Source organism: Cardiocondyla obscurior, linkage group LG14 (assembly GCF_019399895.1).
Source record: "Cardiocondyla obscurior isolate alpha-2009 linkage group LG14, Cobs3.1, whole genome shotgun sequence".
Classification (NCBI taxonomy): domain Eukaryota; kingdom Metazoa; phylum Arthropoda; class Insecta; order Hymenoptera; family Formicidae; genus Cardiocondyla; species Cardiocondyla obscurior.
In genome coordinates, this window is record NC_091877.1 from 2,444,229 (window position 1) to 2,459,996 (window position 15,768).

Here is a 15,768-nt window from a genome sequence, read left to right on the forward strand (position 1 = left end):
TCAAATCTCGCTGGTGTTAGACTATTAATAAAGTAGATAATTATGTTAATTCTTTTGAATTATTTTAAAATTATATTTGTATTTTATCGATTAGATGTTAACTTAGTCTATTTATTTGTTACAGACTATATTTGGTGAGGAGCTGATGCTTGTGTGGCTGCGTTAATTATTGGAGTCAATTGGCCAACCTTGTTTCATTGTGTCTCCTGGGGTAAGTGTCTTTTTCTTTTAATTTGCCTTTTCTAGAAAAGGTTACTCTGGACATAAACACAAACTATGTAAGTTGGCATTAACTGTTAGTACAAAGTCTTAGCTATAAATGCTTCTTGTGATCTGTGTTCTTACTTCAAATCAAATTCATGTATATGTTGCTAATGCTTTTATTTATCGGACTTTATGTAATGGAAATTATTCTTACGCTCTGTATCTGAAAAAAAAGAAAACACTGCGTGATAGAACAATGCATCAAGTAATATCTTTTTGCGTGTGGTAGTTCTTTCTATACGACGTAATTTTTCTAATGTAGCTGACAAAAAGCACTTTCAATGTCTTTATATATTTCTTGGCTAGTTTGATTGGCAGTTTAAAATTTTATTTGTAAGTTTTACATAATCATTAAGAGGACACGACACAGTATTATAGGCGTGTTCTGCTTGAAGCTTGCAAAATCTATGTTGGCCAGTGCGACATGATTATTTTCATAGTATTGCTGTTGTCACTGCCAAAATTTCATTGACACAATACTGAACGCTATTTTATCGTAAAAGCAAATTAAAAGCATTACTTTAATATAAAAAATTAAGCAAATTGATCATCTCTTTCTTGCATTGTTCAGAAAAATATATGTGTTGTTAATAATATTTTTTTAATTAGAAAGAATAATTTCATGAACTTTTAAACGAAAGCATAGAACTTGTGTTTTTGTTAGAGTCGTTAAGTAATCTAACATGTATATTATAGCTTGAATGATGAATTTTATCTATTTATAATCAGTTGAAGATTTCTAACATATTTTTTAAGAGTTTATTACGTTGCAATATTTTATCTCTTGCCGCCCATCGAACGCTTGGTTTATAGGCAGATTCTCCCAGAATTATTTATTAGAAATTATTTGAATATACATATAATTTTATAATATTTTACAACTTATATCTCCGCGTGCACGTTGTAAGAATTAAATTGTAGCTCTTGTCGGCAGATGACGCGCGGTGTATAATACGTGTTCGGTTAACGTTACACGATAGAATCCATTCTCTGAAAACTTAATAAGCTACAACCGTATTTAATTAAATATTACTTTAAACAATATTTAACATAAATCCAGTTATCGTCGAGCTGTAATGCTCGTTGTCGATTTATTACTTGAAATCTACTTATACCACTGTTGCATTTTTTTTTCTTTTTTTTTGCGCATATTGAAATGTGCTTAATGCATTTCCGCAAAACGATATCGTATTTTCAATTTAAATAACAATACTTCTGACAAAGCCTCCCTCGGGCTTCCAGGAAGGAGAACAATCGGTTTTCACTCCGCGTCGCTCTCGGGATAATAGCTCGGGAGAGCGGTTTCGTTCATTCGTAAACGGGCGTGGAAGTTACATTTGTGAAAGTTGTCAAATTGTCCCAGTTGTCTAACAAATCGCGGCTCGCGACAACACCGAATTTACAGCCGTTCAGATTGAGCCGAGAGATTTCTCCGAAGAGTTTTATTAAAATCTCTTTATGGCGCGGAAGTAATGCGGTCCCTCCCCGATAGACACTCGACTTCGTGGGCGTCGAGAAATGCTCACTGAATCATTCATTTGAAACCTCTCCTCCAGATAACGCCGATCGTTAAAGAAAAGCTTATTAATATTTATCTGACTAAGAAAAAGTACTGCAAGCAATTATAAAAAAAAAAAAAAAAAAAAGAAAGAAAGAAAGAAAAAAATCCCGGTGCGTTCAAAATATCAGACGTAAAATCGCGCTTTGCAATTGCGATTGTAAAATCATTTACGAAATGAGCTTGTAACTCCTCTCGTAATAGAAATTGTAATTTAATTATCGAATTATTATTCCGAAGGAAAGCATTTTTTCATTTCCTTTTCTTGGTAAACTAAGACCGTTGTCTGGCTTATAACGCTGGTAACAATTTCGGGCACGCGAAAGTCGGGAAATCTGCAAAAGTTTACTTTCATATATCGATCGCGTATCTTTCTCCTAACTCCGTTAACGTCGCGCAACTGTTTCGCCGATTTCACTTTTGCCAAGACAAACTAATTTCACCGAGCTAACCGATTCCCCGAGAAAACCGTCGCTCGATAGCTCTGAGATTTGATGCACGAACGAATGAACGAACGCTGAATGAGGGAACCGAGGGAGGGAGAGATTTGCTTTCGCCTCCGAACGGCTCGAATTCGACGTTGCTCGCTAGCCTACTCGCGCGCGGTTGATTATGAAACGTCCTGTACCAGGCGATACTTTCACTATCGCGGCCAAGTTTCATAATTATTATTATCGAGGCCATACGTAGGTCGAAGAGGAGACTGTCGGGAGACGGAGAAGAAAAGGGTTCGGCTCGTCTTTCACTAACTGTCGCTCCAAACAATAGCGCCTTAATTGGAGGAAAGAGCTCGACAACTCTAATTTTATTTTGCGCAAAATAACAATCGTTTTAATGGCACTTGTATGCAAACGACCGTACAACCTCGATACAAACGGCATTAATCTCAACGTAAATTTAATCCAAGATATACTAATTGTGACATTAACCGAAATTTAATTTCGACGTCGCGGATCTTTCCGCTTAACGGACATTTAATTAGAAAATTTTTTATCCGCTGTAGAGGCTTTACTTTTTAATAGAAATTTAATTAACCTTAATTCTCACGGCATTTACCGCCTTGTTACGAAGTGCGCGACGTACAATGGGCATTCCGTCGCGCCCGTTCGTTCAGTCGACCTCGAATTCGCCGAATCTATCGTTTGAAACGTTGAACGGGGTTAGTGACGAGGCACCCTGCGTACGTACATACACGTATGCACACGCGCGTAGAACTTTTGTCCTAGTAGTATCGCGGCTTTGTTACGTGTACGTGTCACGTTGCGTGACCGAGAAATCATTTTTCCAGCGTGATCGCCGCGCCGATCACCAGTTAACAATTCCCTCGTCAAGGCTTGTTGTCTCTCTTATTTTTCGCTCTTCTTTCCCCTCTCTTCTTCTCCATCTGTCCATCTTTATCTCTCTTTCTCGGCCGGTGCACGTGCGAAGTAACGTTTGTGTAACTAGTTTTGCTCGTATCTAATATCCGCCGTGTGTGGCGTCATTGGTGGCTCTATTAACGACCGAGGAGCTAGGTCGACGTCGACAAGCAGCGTTTTATTCGAATCTCTCTCTCTTTCCGTCTTCATCTTTCCTTCGAAGCTGAAATAGGTTCAATTTTCACTCGTCGTTCTCACGGCGGTGAGAATCACGAGTCCTTCCCGTGATAAACGTTTTAGCGTTGCGAGAAATTCAAATACTAATTATCGGGTCTAATTAAAAAAAGGCAAATAAGGGATCGATGATTGATAAGCAAAAGATGTTCCGTAAAGTTGGCCGATAATTAGATATCTTTGCTCAGATCCAAGAATAGCGATCGGATAACCGAAGGGGAGAACTGCGGGATTAGCTGATGCGGGAACGTGTCGGTGAGGTAAAACCGGAAGGCTGGACTCCAGCCTACACTTTCACGATTAAGCCGCGGGTTTTCCTGTCGTTTACGCCGAAGACTTTCTGCTCGGCGATAAGAATTATTAAATAGAATTTTACTTTTCCGTAGCCCGATTACTTATCGGGTGGGAGTAGGTGTACGCGATGTTTGATTTTATGTATAATGGGTACGCGCACAGTTTTGATCGTTACGAACGCTTCGTGCGGAAACTTCCGCGTACGATAACGATTTCATTTAGCATGCGACGCGACAAATATCGGCGGCGTTCGATTAATCAATCGCGAGAGAACGGGGCCCTCTTCCCGAGGGTGAAGGAAAGAGGAAGAGGGTGATAGTAGTTCCAGACGAAGGAAGGAGCTCGTCCGAGGTCGGCTCGGGGTTGCTGTACGTGTACGGGCATTGCGCAAGAGCATTCACCCCGCTCAATACTCAGCGACAGCACACAGAGATACAGAACTCTGAAAATGTACGGTGTACATACGAGAGAAAGAGAGAGAGAGGCGAAGGGGGGTGAGGAAAGAGAGAGAGAGAAGGAGCGTGAGAAGCGGCGAGATCTGGGGATGAGAGAAAAAGAGGGAGGGAGAATGGAGCAGGAAGAGGAAACCGGCTCTAGCAAACCACCCCAAAATGGGTTATACCATGTTTGTATGCGTGTGTATATGTGCGTATATCTACTTTGTGCACGACCAACCCCGCCTTCGACAGCGCACCAGCAAACCGCTCGTATTTCCTATTTCGTGCGATGTACGATACGCGCACATACCGGGTGTTTGAGAGATATCAATGAATAACGATTACGTTGGATCCATAAAGAAATTAATGGAAACTTTTGTGAAAATTTTCCTTATGAAATAGTTCAGGCTAATAATATGTATTTCGTTCAGGACCGCGCAATTTATAAAATATTGGAAACTTAAGTACGGGAGTCATTTTGAGCGAGATAATTTGAGAGAAAGAGAGAGAGAAACACGAGAGAATGAAATGCTAATTTGTTTAAATTTAGAATAATATTTTATTTAAATTTCTTTTTTTTATTTTTTAATTTTTTTTTATTTTGTTAAATAATTCTTACAAAAAGAACTGTGTGCGAAATTTCTATAGAAAAACATCACACGTTACATTCGAAATTTGCATAGCTGTCTTCGTGAAAAGCTTGCATGGAAATTCCGAAGGACGAGTCGTTCGTAATACGCAAATGTTCGTAGACATGATATAACTTTTATCGTGGCACGTGCATGAGTATTTTGATTTTATCATAAGCTGCTAAGTGAAGCCGGAATAATCGGCATTAAAACACTTTCCTAATATGACAAGCTTACATATTTATTTTCATGTCTAAAAACATCAGAGGCCAGCGTGCTTGGAAAAAAAGTTTTTATTAACTGCACCGAATAAAAAAAAAAAAAAAAAAGAAAGAAAAAATTCCGTTATTTCGCAACAGCAGAATAATAATTTTGTTAGCTTAATTTTACCGCAGCCATGAATCGAGTCAATTTATTTACAACAACGTTATAGTTATTATTAGGTACTCAAAGCATTTAGTATTTGATGGAATTGGTTAATTAGCGCGAAATAAACTAGATAGATGTTAAACGGCCCGATGTAACATTGCGACGCGAGATTTAATTTCGTTCGGGCATAAATCTTCTTTCTCACATAATTCAAAGTAGTACCCTAGCGATAGTTTCGACGTAATAGGAGGGCTGATGTCCTTGATTTCGTCATCCGTTACCTTCGTCCTTCTAGTCAGTCTCTCGTGCCAATTTCCCTCGACCTCTGCTTAATCGATTATCGTTTTAGTGCGGTTCGCGGATAGATCTCGTTCGTCCGGAATGATTAAACTCGCTCGGGTGGCCTGTGCGATTTTACCTCGCTTGTTTTCCGATCGAGCAGAATGTTTCTATCGAGCGAGCTTATGTTCCAAAAATCCTTCATTCATTTATATGTATTTTCGTTTAACTAGATATTTTGTAACATTTGCGAATCGAGTTGGTGAATTTTTTTTTTTTAATTTAATATTTGAGCATTGTTTGATTTGTTCTCGAGCCAATTAATCATTGAATTGAAATCGTGTACCTTGGATAATTGAATAATTCTCGATTCAGCCTCGATTAATTTAAGATATTTCAGTTTAATTCCGTGAAGCGCTAAAATTGCAAAGGGGAAAGTTACTTAGGTTATTTATCGCTCATCACTGAGAAAGGTCCCGCGTCACTCGCTGGGACTCGCCGCCGTGCCAGGCTTCGTGCAAATCGTCGGCATCTGTCTGCGAGCGGGATCTGCGAAAGCGAATTCGCCTGGTGATGGTACCCTTTAGCGATCGCCGGGGACGATACGCGTTTGCCTCGCGAGGGAAAGTGAGCGCGAACTCTCTCGTCGTTCTCATCTCCGTCGCCTGAGACCCGTCGCGGTCGTCGCGCCGCGATCTGAAAAAAGGTCCACTCGACTTTCTAACGCCGGTGACGTATCGTTTTATCGATCACCCCAAAAACCCGGAGTGTCTCCCGCGGAGGTATCTAGCGCGCGATTACCGAAAACTTGCGTTGCGCAACGCCCGAGCGTTCGCGCAATATAATTTACGAGCGGAAAACATGCACTTCTGCAAGTTGCAAACCGCAATTTCCGGTTGCCGGCTTGTTTCAGCAAACTGCGTCAGTCTGGTACGTTTAACCGAATAAGAGCCAGAGAACTCGACTGTTGGCGTCGATTAGATTCGAAGCATTCGTTGGCGCGCGCAAGAGAGAATCATTCTCCCAGGAAACGTAATCGTAATAACCCGACGGAGAGTCCCGAGAAAAGTGGCGTTGAAATTTTCAGACGCGTATTGTAGAGTGTCACGGCGCGCCGTGATTTATTTTGCGCTATTGAAAAACGTACAAAAAAGAAGATTTCTCTTTAAACAAAGCCAGATAATCGAGCGCGGCTACTCGTATTTGGGTTATCATAGACGGTGCCGAGGCTTTCTAGCTTTCTATGCTTATGCCAAGGATGTCCACATTACGAAGGATCCCCCACGCACATTTAGCTTCGCGCATTAGTCAGGCCATTATGCGAGACGCGCGACGTGCCGAGTCCTCCACCTCTTTCATCTGTCTTGGCCATTTAACCCTTTTTCGCGTTGATTATGTTTTACGATCTCTCTCTCGTTCGTTTTAAGCTGTTGTCACGCGTGCGCGGGCTTCGCCGGTGTCGCATGATAGGATTTTCTTGCGCCGCGCGCGCAGAGAGCAACATTATCGTCGCTTTATCTTTTTCCACTTGATAACTTAATTATTACAGCCTTGGCTCCGAAAGTGCGGGGCAATCAATCGCGGTAAAGTAAACACGTGGCGGCTTTCCGTGCCAAAAGTCGATTAAAACGCGCGATAAATCAAACCCAATAAATACCATTCGTTTCGTATCTTTCACGCGAATATTAAAAATTATGTACCGAGGGATTACGCATACGCCGAAGGTTGTCGTGTAGAATTTCGCTATTTATCATACGCTCGGCTTTATACATCACGGCCAAGATTTTTGCGCCTCTGCGCGCAACAACTTAGTCGAATTAACAGGCTAAAATTAATTGTCTTAAAAGTACGTCGTAATATCGTTTAATTTCGCGATACCCGCAACGTTTCGGTGCGGCGCGGTGCGGTGCGCGTGTCACGCATTCGGTTAATTTTATCGCTGAAAATGTCATGCCATATTTCATAGATATCGCTCGAGAATGACTAGAAGTGATTACAATTTTTGCGTTTGCTCGCGCACGTGTAGCCGTGTGCCATGCTTTCGGTCGAGCGCTATAAATATTTGGATCAAAAATTGCATCGCCGTTCCCACTTTCGCGACAGCGAGGTCATCGCAAATCGATCGCGCGCTTGAACACGCGTGTCTACTTCTTTCTTTTTTTTTTTTTTTTTATTTTTTTATATGTATAGTATACACATACCACTTGCGAGTCCCAATGGCAAAACAATATTTTTGCCTCGTGGATTTATCGCCGATAAACTTTTTGACAATTTTTAAAGGCCGGCACTTGACGCTTTTTTTAAACATAAAATCCCAAAAAAATATTCGATGTTATTTGATATCTTTATGCTTATATAATCTCCTTATATAACACGATAAACAATCAGTTATTATATTTTTCGCTAACCCGTTAACACTGTTCTTTAACCCGTTAAGTTTTTGACCCAGATCCCTTTTTAAGTCTCGTACTTAAAGATAATTTAAATTTATCGCGTAATATCGCCTTAGCCGAGAAGATATGTACATTATTACAGCTTAAAGTACAAAGAAATAATTTGTCAGTCGAGAAAAAGGTGAAGGTACCGTTTCAATTAAATTCAATACACATTTGAGATTCAAATGCGTCATTTGATAATACGAGATCCAGAAAAAAAATCTTTTTTTTAAAGAAAAAAAAACCCCTCGCGTGCTCGGAAGTGTCTATAATCTCGAGAAGAATAGGTAGAATGTAGAATAAAGTATTTAACTACGCGGTAACAAAAAAGTGATCTCGACAGAGATCACTGGGATCAAGATTCGCGTCGCTCTTTAAAATTTATGAGGCTCGCCGGCGATTCCCCCGATGCCTCGCTCGTCCAACGTCGTCGTATCCGTCTTAATCGTCATGGGTGACAGTAAAGCGCTTCGCCGGACACCTTCGCCGAGCGGAATGATGTCACAAAGAAGACGCTGCGTGTTACACCACCGATGGCGATTTGACGGTAGAAGCCCGACAAAAGCGGGAGGTGGAGAGACGGTGCGGACTCTCTCGCGCGCAGCGGAGCAGCGTAACCTCGAAAACGGAGGCGTGCCCGTACCGCCGTCGTGCCGTCGTCGGAGAGGGGCCGGCACGTTACACATATTTGAGGTCAGGAGATATAAATAAATGCTAATATCAACAGGCGCTGGGGCCAGTTTGATATCCGAAGCCTCGTTTCGGTCGACTTGCGCGCAGCTGGCCTCTTCCCGCGTCTAGGATTCCCCGGCGGATTTCGACAATACGTGCCGGGCGCCGCTCTTTGTCTCGTTTACCCTCTTAATTAGGGGCTCCGGCCGGGCTCGCGCCAGCGTAATTAGCCGCGCGCGATCGTTATGACCCCGTTATGCTCTTATCACGCCGTAGCTGACAAATTAGAGACTCTCGATAAGTGTATATGGCCTTTAATTAAATAACGTGTACGATTAGTTTCCACCTTGTTGGATTGATTGCTAATTGAGGATCTGTGCGCTCGTACCGAACCGAAACTCGTTCATTCCACATTTGACGTCGGAACTTTGAAGGCCGCTCTCTCGTATCGGCAAATCGTATTTTATCAAAAATTGTTTCCCCATTCAGTTTCGTCATGAACGTTTGCAGGATTTTTTTTTTTTTTTTCTTCTTTTTTTTTTCAAAACTCGTTTTTAGTAGAATTAAACTGTTTTATTTTAGTTTCTCACAAAGCAGTAAAAGTTGCATAAACGAGTTTTAATTTTATATTCTACATTTGTCATTTTTGTTTTGCTTGGCTCTCTTTGTGGACGTCGTTTAAGGTAATCGGATCATTTTGATTTCACATACTCGCACACGTGCTCATGCAATATCGATTAAAAATTAAGCTGACGGGTTTCTTTTTATTTGAGCAATTGATAAAATACAAAACTGCGCTAACAAAGCTTTTCCATGCAAATAAAACTCGATAAGTTACTTAAAAATGATGTAACTAACAAGCTTGATAAGATAACTGGTGCTCTTTGACCCTTTAGGTGAAATTAAATAGTAAATACGAATTTCAATCGATTCCACCTTTTCATGAAATTTAAGAAATTGTAATGCGTTAATTTCCGTTTCGAGAACAATCAAAGTACTAGATTGCTACGGCTTTTTACGCCGAGATGCAATCTATGATTTGCACATCCTTATCGCGCGATCTATTTTTCTAGAGATCAAACACTTGCCGCTATGCAGTGTTCTAATAGCTGCGAGGAATGTCTAACGGGATCGCTTTGTTTCATTCAAATGCGTAAAGAATAGAATTGTCTCAAAACAACATTTATTTTGTTATATAATAATATATAGGTACATATAACAAACGTGCAAATTAAAAGTAATAATAATTATGATATAAAACAAGAAAAAACAACTATATATTTTTATAATTTATTATAATCTGCACACGCTCGCGTTAAACATTAATTTAATTTTTTTTTAAATCCCCGTACTCAATTTCAATTTTTCTTGCTTCCAAGCGCATTCTTCAAGCGTCGAGTGTACGTAACGCGTCCCGCGCTCGAGGCGATCGTCTCTCCGAGATGTCCAATAAATAGCGATTCATTAAGAGCTTCTAATCTCATAAATGCCTGATGAAGCTTGAAAATGATTTCTGGCCTTCTAGTCGTTAATGCACGGGGCCTCCGATCGAAGTAGACCATCGTTAAAAGCCTGTTTATTATTCGTCCACCTAGATTACGTATCGATTCAGATTGCTATCTCAGCGCCTCGCGATGGCTCAGATATTCCGCGTCCATGGCGCGTGTCCGCTAATCCGTAGGAAGGATGCATCGGGAGGCCGGCGGGCCCCACATGACCACTCGCCGGGCGAATTACGTACGAGACCGTATGCATGTATGTATGTATAACGACTTATCTACGTAACCTACTCCACTTGCACTACAACCGTCCCTCCGTTCGTCCGCTCGCGGGAATGCGCTTCCTCGTTACACACAAACGCACCCACACGTCGTCCTATCGATCGCTTACGTTACCTGGATACGGGGATTGCCTTTATCACTTCCTTTCGGTTTCGCCTTTCGTTGCCTGTAAACCGTTGGCGGAAGATAACGCCCTCGCCATTTATCAGCGATTCCCTCTCGCGCGTGTCACATCGCCGCACGAGAGCGAGCATATTCCGCGCCGAGGGGATATTCGTAAACTGTTCGATCTGAAATCCTTGTATCGTACATGTATATATATATATCTTTATCTCCCGGAGATACCCGCGAATGTATTCTTGCTTGAACATTAACCAAGTTACTCGAATTTAATTTAAGTAAGTTAGATCGCTTTACATATCGCAATTGCTTACCGAGCCGTTGACTGCGCGGAATACGCTCGCAAATTATCGCCCAGTCCAACCGCGGTAGAGAGGCGCGCGGGATATTTCGCAGAAATTAATACGTTGGTTTTAATAAGTTCACCGTCTGACGCAGTATAAATTACCTCGAGGAATGTTCCCTCGCAAACGGATTATGACATACATCGCAGAAAACGCGCGTGTATCGCGTACACGTGCCGCGATGGCAATCCTTCCTTAAACGAGGCGCGATTGTAGGCAACGTGATCTCCTTGCGCGCGGACGTACGCGGCTGTTCCGCGTGGAAATCACGTCACCCGGAAATAACCCGTTCGCTCCACGTCGGAATTAGTTTCCTGTAAATTCTCCACCGGAATCGCCCGCCCGTCCTCGGATGGACCGTTGCCTGTATAAACAGCAGCGCGCGAACACGTGCTACGCGCGGAGGAAGGTCTCGCGCGCACACGCGGCTGGCACCGGCCTGATCGTTTCGATCGATCCGCCGCCACCGTCCCTGACCTAAGCCACGCGCCTTTTATTCCTCCAGTCCAGGAATTCCAGCTCGCGATACCGAGATGTCAATCTCACGCGCCCCGGGAGGAAAATCCGCCCCCGCCTATCGTGGGCGCCCCGGCCGCGAACGCGAGGAACGTCTTTGCTAACTCCGCGCCGATTTGAATAATGTGACACTTCGCATTCAAGTCCGTCCGCTTCCGACTCCGCTCGTCCATCAGCCGCCATAAATCTTTCGAGCGCCGCCGATGCTATTCATCTTGATTTATAAAAGCAACAGATTTATTGGGAAATAATTCGTAGGAACACGCGCTCTTACGCCCTCGGCGAATTTTCGTTTAAAATATCCAAGGTCGGGAGAGGCGGCCATTACGATCTTGTGTCATCTTACGTCAATTATTCTTTTTGTCACGCTCCGCGATTTTTTTTATCATCGCCAATAACGTAATTATTTATGCATGCATATCAGCAAACATATTCGCATAACGGGAACAAGGTTCGTTGTACAATAAATCCGGCATTTAGGTTAGTGCAAATTACAGATTTTTTTTTCTTTTCTTTTTTTTTTTCCTTTTTTCCTCTTTTTTTTTCGGAGAATAATGCTCAGGAATTTAAGTAGACCGAGGTTTACATTTCAACTTCGCCGGAAGTTCAACTCGCAAATCACTCGTGTCGCTTTATCGCGAGGCGGGATCCGTCCGAGGTGCGAATTAATCGGCGTATTTTCGCGCCGGGGTTTCGCGGAGAATGAGATGAATACCGTTTTCGAAGAACGGTTCTTATCGTAGGCGCGTTGGGAAACACGCGGCCAATTTTTCGGCCGCGAGTACGACACGGCGCGTCAGATCGACGCTCCGCTGGCCTGGTTCCGTTGTTAAACTGCCCTCGAGATATAGAAACTGTTAATCTGTTAACCTACCTGCCTATAATAACACGCCCGCGATCTCCATAGTGTGAGTGGTATCGAGCGACCTAGACGTCCGCCCTGCATGACGATCCTGACGACCCGAACAGTCGCACCGGCCAACGAGGTTTCGCTCGTGCCGGCGGAACATTCGCGCGTCTCTAATACGCGCGTGCGTGCGGTTTTACGCCGATTTTATGACGCCCGCGAATGTAAAACGCATCGCGCGTCCCCGGCAGTAGCGAGATAAAATGCTTTTATCGCCGTGGCAGAAGCCGGCTAGAAGAACCGCTGGTTCACGATCTATCTAGGAAACTCTAATCTATTTTATGTCTTCTGTAAAATTGCGACACGACCTTTTATGAACAACCTTTTACGAACGACGTAACCGCGCTTAATTACATCCTGTCCTTGACCAACTGCCGATCCTCCCTCCGCTTATCGTAAACATATACACGTAACGAATGTGTGTTTTTTTTTTTCTTTAATGGGAGGGGAAGAAAAAAAAAGTGTGCGTGTAAAGAGAACTTTATAAAGTGGAAGAGCCATCGATGTGTAATCTTGGGAGTTCAATACATGTTCTCGCCCCCGAGAGAATGAATTTTTCCGTGTTAATAAAATTTAACCGTCGGGACGAGAGTGGTCGGCCGTTGATTACGTATAATACCCCGGTGAAATACACGACCGCGTTACACTTCTGAGTCACGACGGCCGGCCGTATCGGCTGGCCGAGCGAAATGTGCCAACTCGTCGCGAGAGAAGAACGACGACGGGGTCAATCTATGCGCATAGATTGTCGCGCGTCGGCGATTCCCTTCCTCGCTAGATGATCGCGGTGATAATAGACGACGAACGGCTACGATCGGGGATCTCGTTCCTGCCGGAACGGGAACGGGAACGGGACGACGGCGAGGGAACGTCCGTTCGTTCGTGGTGGGGCGCTATCTTCCGTCCGTTTTTCCTCCCACTAAAGTGAGACATTGCTCTCTATAGAACGAGAACGCAGGTGACGGGTCACCGGCAGGCTATTTACCTACTTTAACCCTGCCTACCTCGCGCCTACCTACTTCGTCTCCCTCCCTCCGGGCCCCCTCTTTTCTTTCTTTTTTTTTTTTTTTTCCCCAGATAATAAGCGCGCTAATCTTTCGTCGCGATTTTTGGAGGGCCGCTTGTCTCGCCTCGGTGTATACGTATCTAATACGCGGCACAGATTCCGCGTAACTGGGAGATCACACGAAGCGAGAACCCAGCTCGTCGCATACCGCCGCTCCGCTGTTCCGAGATTACGAAATCGCCCCGGATTTACGGTTAACGTTGTAATTACGGCGTCGCTTTGTTGGCTGACATAATATATATTTCTTACTACATTTTTAATTAAACAAATAGTTGACGGTTAATGAAGTGAGAACGCGCGCGACGAACGGCGGGAATTAATTACGAGTGGCGCAGAAACGGTTATAGTTAATAATTTACGACGTCGTCCTATGCGTGCGTATTTAATGTATCTAATGTACTAAGTAATACACACTTAAGCTAATAATGTATTTAAGTAACGTAAGCACTACTTTATGAAGCCGATAACGGTGACGACGTTTCCTTCCTCGCGACGGACTAGCACTTCCATCGCATCGCCCCGTGATCCTTAACATAGTTGCATAAATCTCAACAGCGTGGAACGCGGGGTTCGCGTATACGGGGCATGTGCCCGCGCATTCGCTGACATGAGTCGCGTCCCGAGTCGCGGAGAGTCCGTCGATTCTTCTCGTCAGATAAAGTCTCAATTTTTCTTTATTCAGGCCGCGAAAGCGGGTCACAGTTCTCGAACGACAGCTTAGACAAAGCGGTCCTAAGTACTGCAACATTTAGCGTCTAACGGTATCGCCAAGGGTATCAGCTGAGAGCGTGGTAACTTTTTGTTTTTTTTTTTTTTCTTTTTTATTTCACCAAGGTGCCGAAACGTGATTTGCGTTATGCAGTGGATTCGTTACGACGGTCCGTGCAACCAAGTGTCAGCCAGATGGTTCGCTAAAGACTGATCGCGGCTGAAAATTTGGCAGGAACTTTTTACGAAAAAAATCAATTCCTCTTTCCGTTATCGGTCTGCTTCGTCCAGGCCGTCTGTTTGCGTCGCGTTTAAATCCTCTTTGGCGCCGAGAGAGCGTGGAAATTAATCGGCGATAGATCGAGGATTCCTCGCTCGCTAGGTGCCTCGAATTGGCGCAATGATCAGCTTTGACCAGCTTCGGCGCGAAACGGATGAAATATCGACTAAATATAACCGTGGCCAGAAACCGGTGGAAAAGAGGGGCAGAGCACGCGGTGGGAGCCTCTGCTGTCCCGAATGTAGGACATCGCCGTCTCGTCTTCGAGAAGATACGCGAAGAGCTGTGAGGGAGGAGGGGGCGATTGCGATGCACAACCGATTCCCCTTCGCGACCGAGCGTGGATCGAGACAAGGGTTGCTACATCGAGATTGAGTATCGATCTGTTTAGCGGCGTCGGTGTTGAAAGAAAATATTCTTCTCGTTACCGTTTTTTTTTTTTTCGAATTAATAAAACTTTCAAGGAGGGCTTCCAAGATTTTCACGCGAAATATCGACGAAAGAGAATTAATTAAAATAGAAACGAGATCGGAGTACAATACTAAACCAACAGATTAAGGAGTAAAATGCAGCTTTGGCTGAAAGCAATGTTCGATCGTAAATGTTTTCCGAGTGTCGATTACGCGAACGTATCGAGCGTTAAGATCGTTGTTTCTGTATTCCTGGTTACGACACCGCGGATACGTCGAATCAATCGCGAGAAAGTAATTCCCGGCGTTAGAGACATTATGCGGACGCGTTACGTCGACGTGAGTCCACACGCTCGCGAGGAATCGCAATGTCTCTCTCCTCTATCGAGCTCTTGCCGATTCTCGTATACCGCCGTGGTCGCGCAGCGTTCCTGTTTCGCCGTATTCTACTTAGAGCCACGATGCTTTGGCCCCTGCTTTCACTTCGGCGAACACTTTCGCCACTTCGACGTCGCGTCGCGAAAAATTACGTCGCGCCGATTCGCAAGGACACACTCGACATTCGGATGAGAAACTGCCGGGGTCGAGACGACCCCGTGGGTGGAACGAGGGCAGGGCTCGGTAATTATTATTATTTTTTTTTTTTTTTTTTCCCCAGGACGAATAGTAAAATTACAAGTAAAGATATAGCAGGTACGACGAGCCAAGCTCGACGCTCGCATTGTGACACTTGCGGCGTGATCCGCTTCTTAAAAGATCGCTTTCGACGGTAATTAGAGAAAATAGCGTTGCCGGAGGGAGAGGGTCCGATCGGTCGGGAGGTTATCGCGTCGTCGCGAATGTACGTCTCGAAAAGCCAGCCGTGAGTTCGAAAACTAGTTCAATTAGAGAAAACCGCGGAAAAGGAGATATCTCTGGCGGCGCATCGAGGTATGAGGGTTTCGGGGGCAAGCCGCCGTCTCGCCGGCCCGTAAAACAGCGTAAAAGACCTTCTCCCGTTCGCCCGTGACTTCCACCGGCGGTGATAGGCACATCTCCCTTTTCGAACCGTCGATAAATGTATTTCCCCGAACTATTTAATATTCTGTGTCCCAACGCTTGAATTTT

At 43.9% G+C, this 15,768-nt stretch overlaps 1 protein-coding gene across 3 annotated transcripts in view; it reads left to right on the forward strand.

Annotated features, from left to right (window-relative positions):
* Positions 1-15,768, forward strand: part of LOC139108114 (putative GPI-anchor transamidase) — a 43,083-nt gene that overhangs the window by 4,650 nt on the left and 22,665 nt on the right. For all 3 annotated transcript variants that reach the window (XM_070666163.1, XM_070666164.1, XM_070666162.1), the window contains one exon: positions 125-211. In XM_070666163.1, coding sequence (XP_070522264.1) covers positions 125-138 — 14 coding nt within the window. In that variant the 3' untranslated portion in view covers positions 139-211. The remainder of the gene's footprint in view (positions 1-124; positions 212-15,768) is intronic.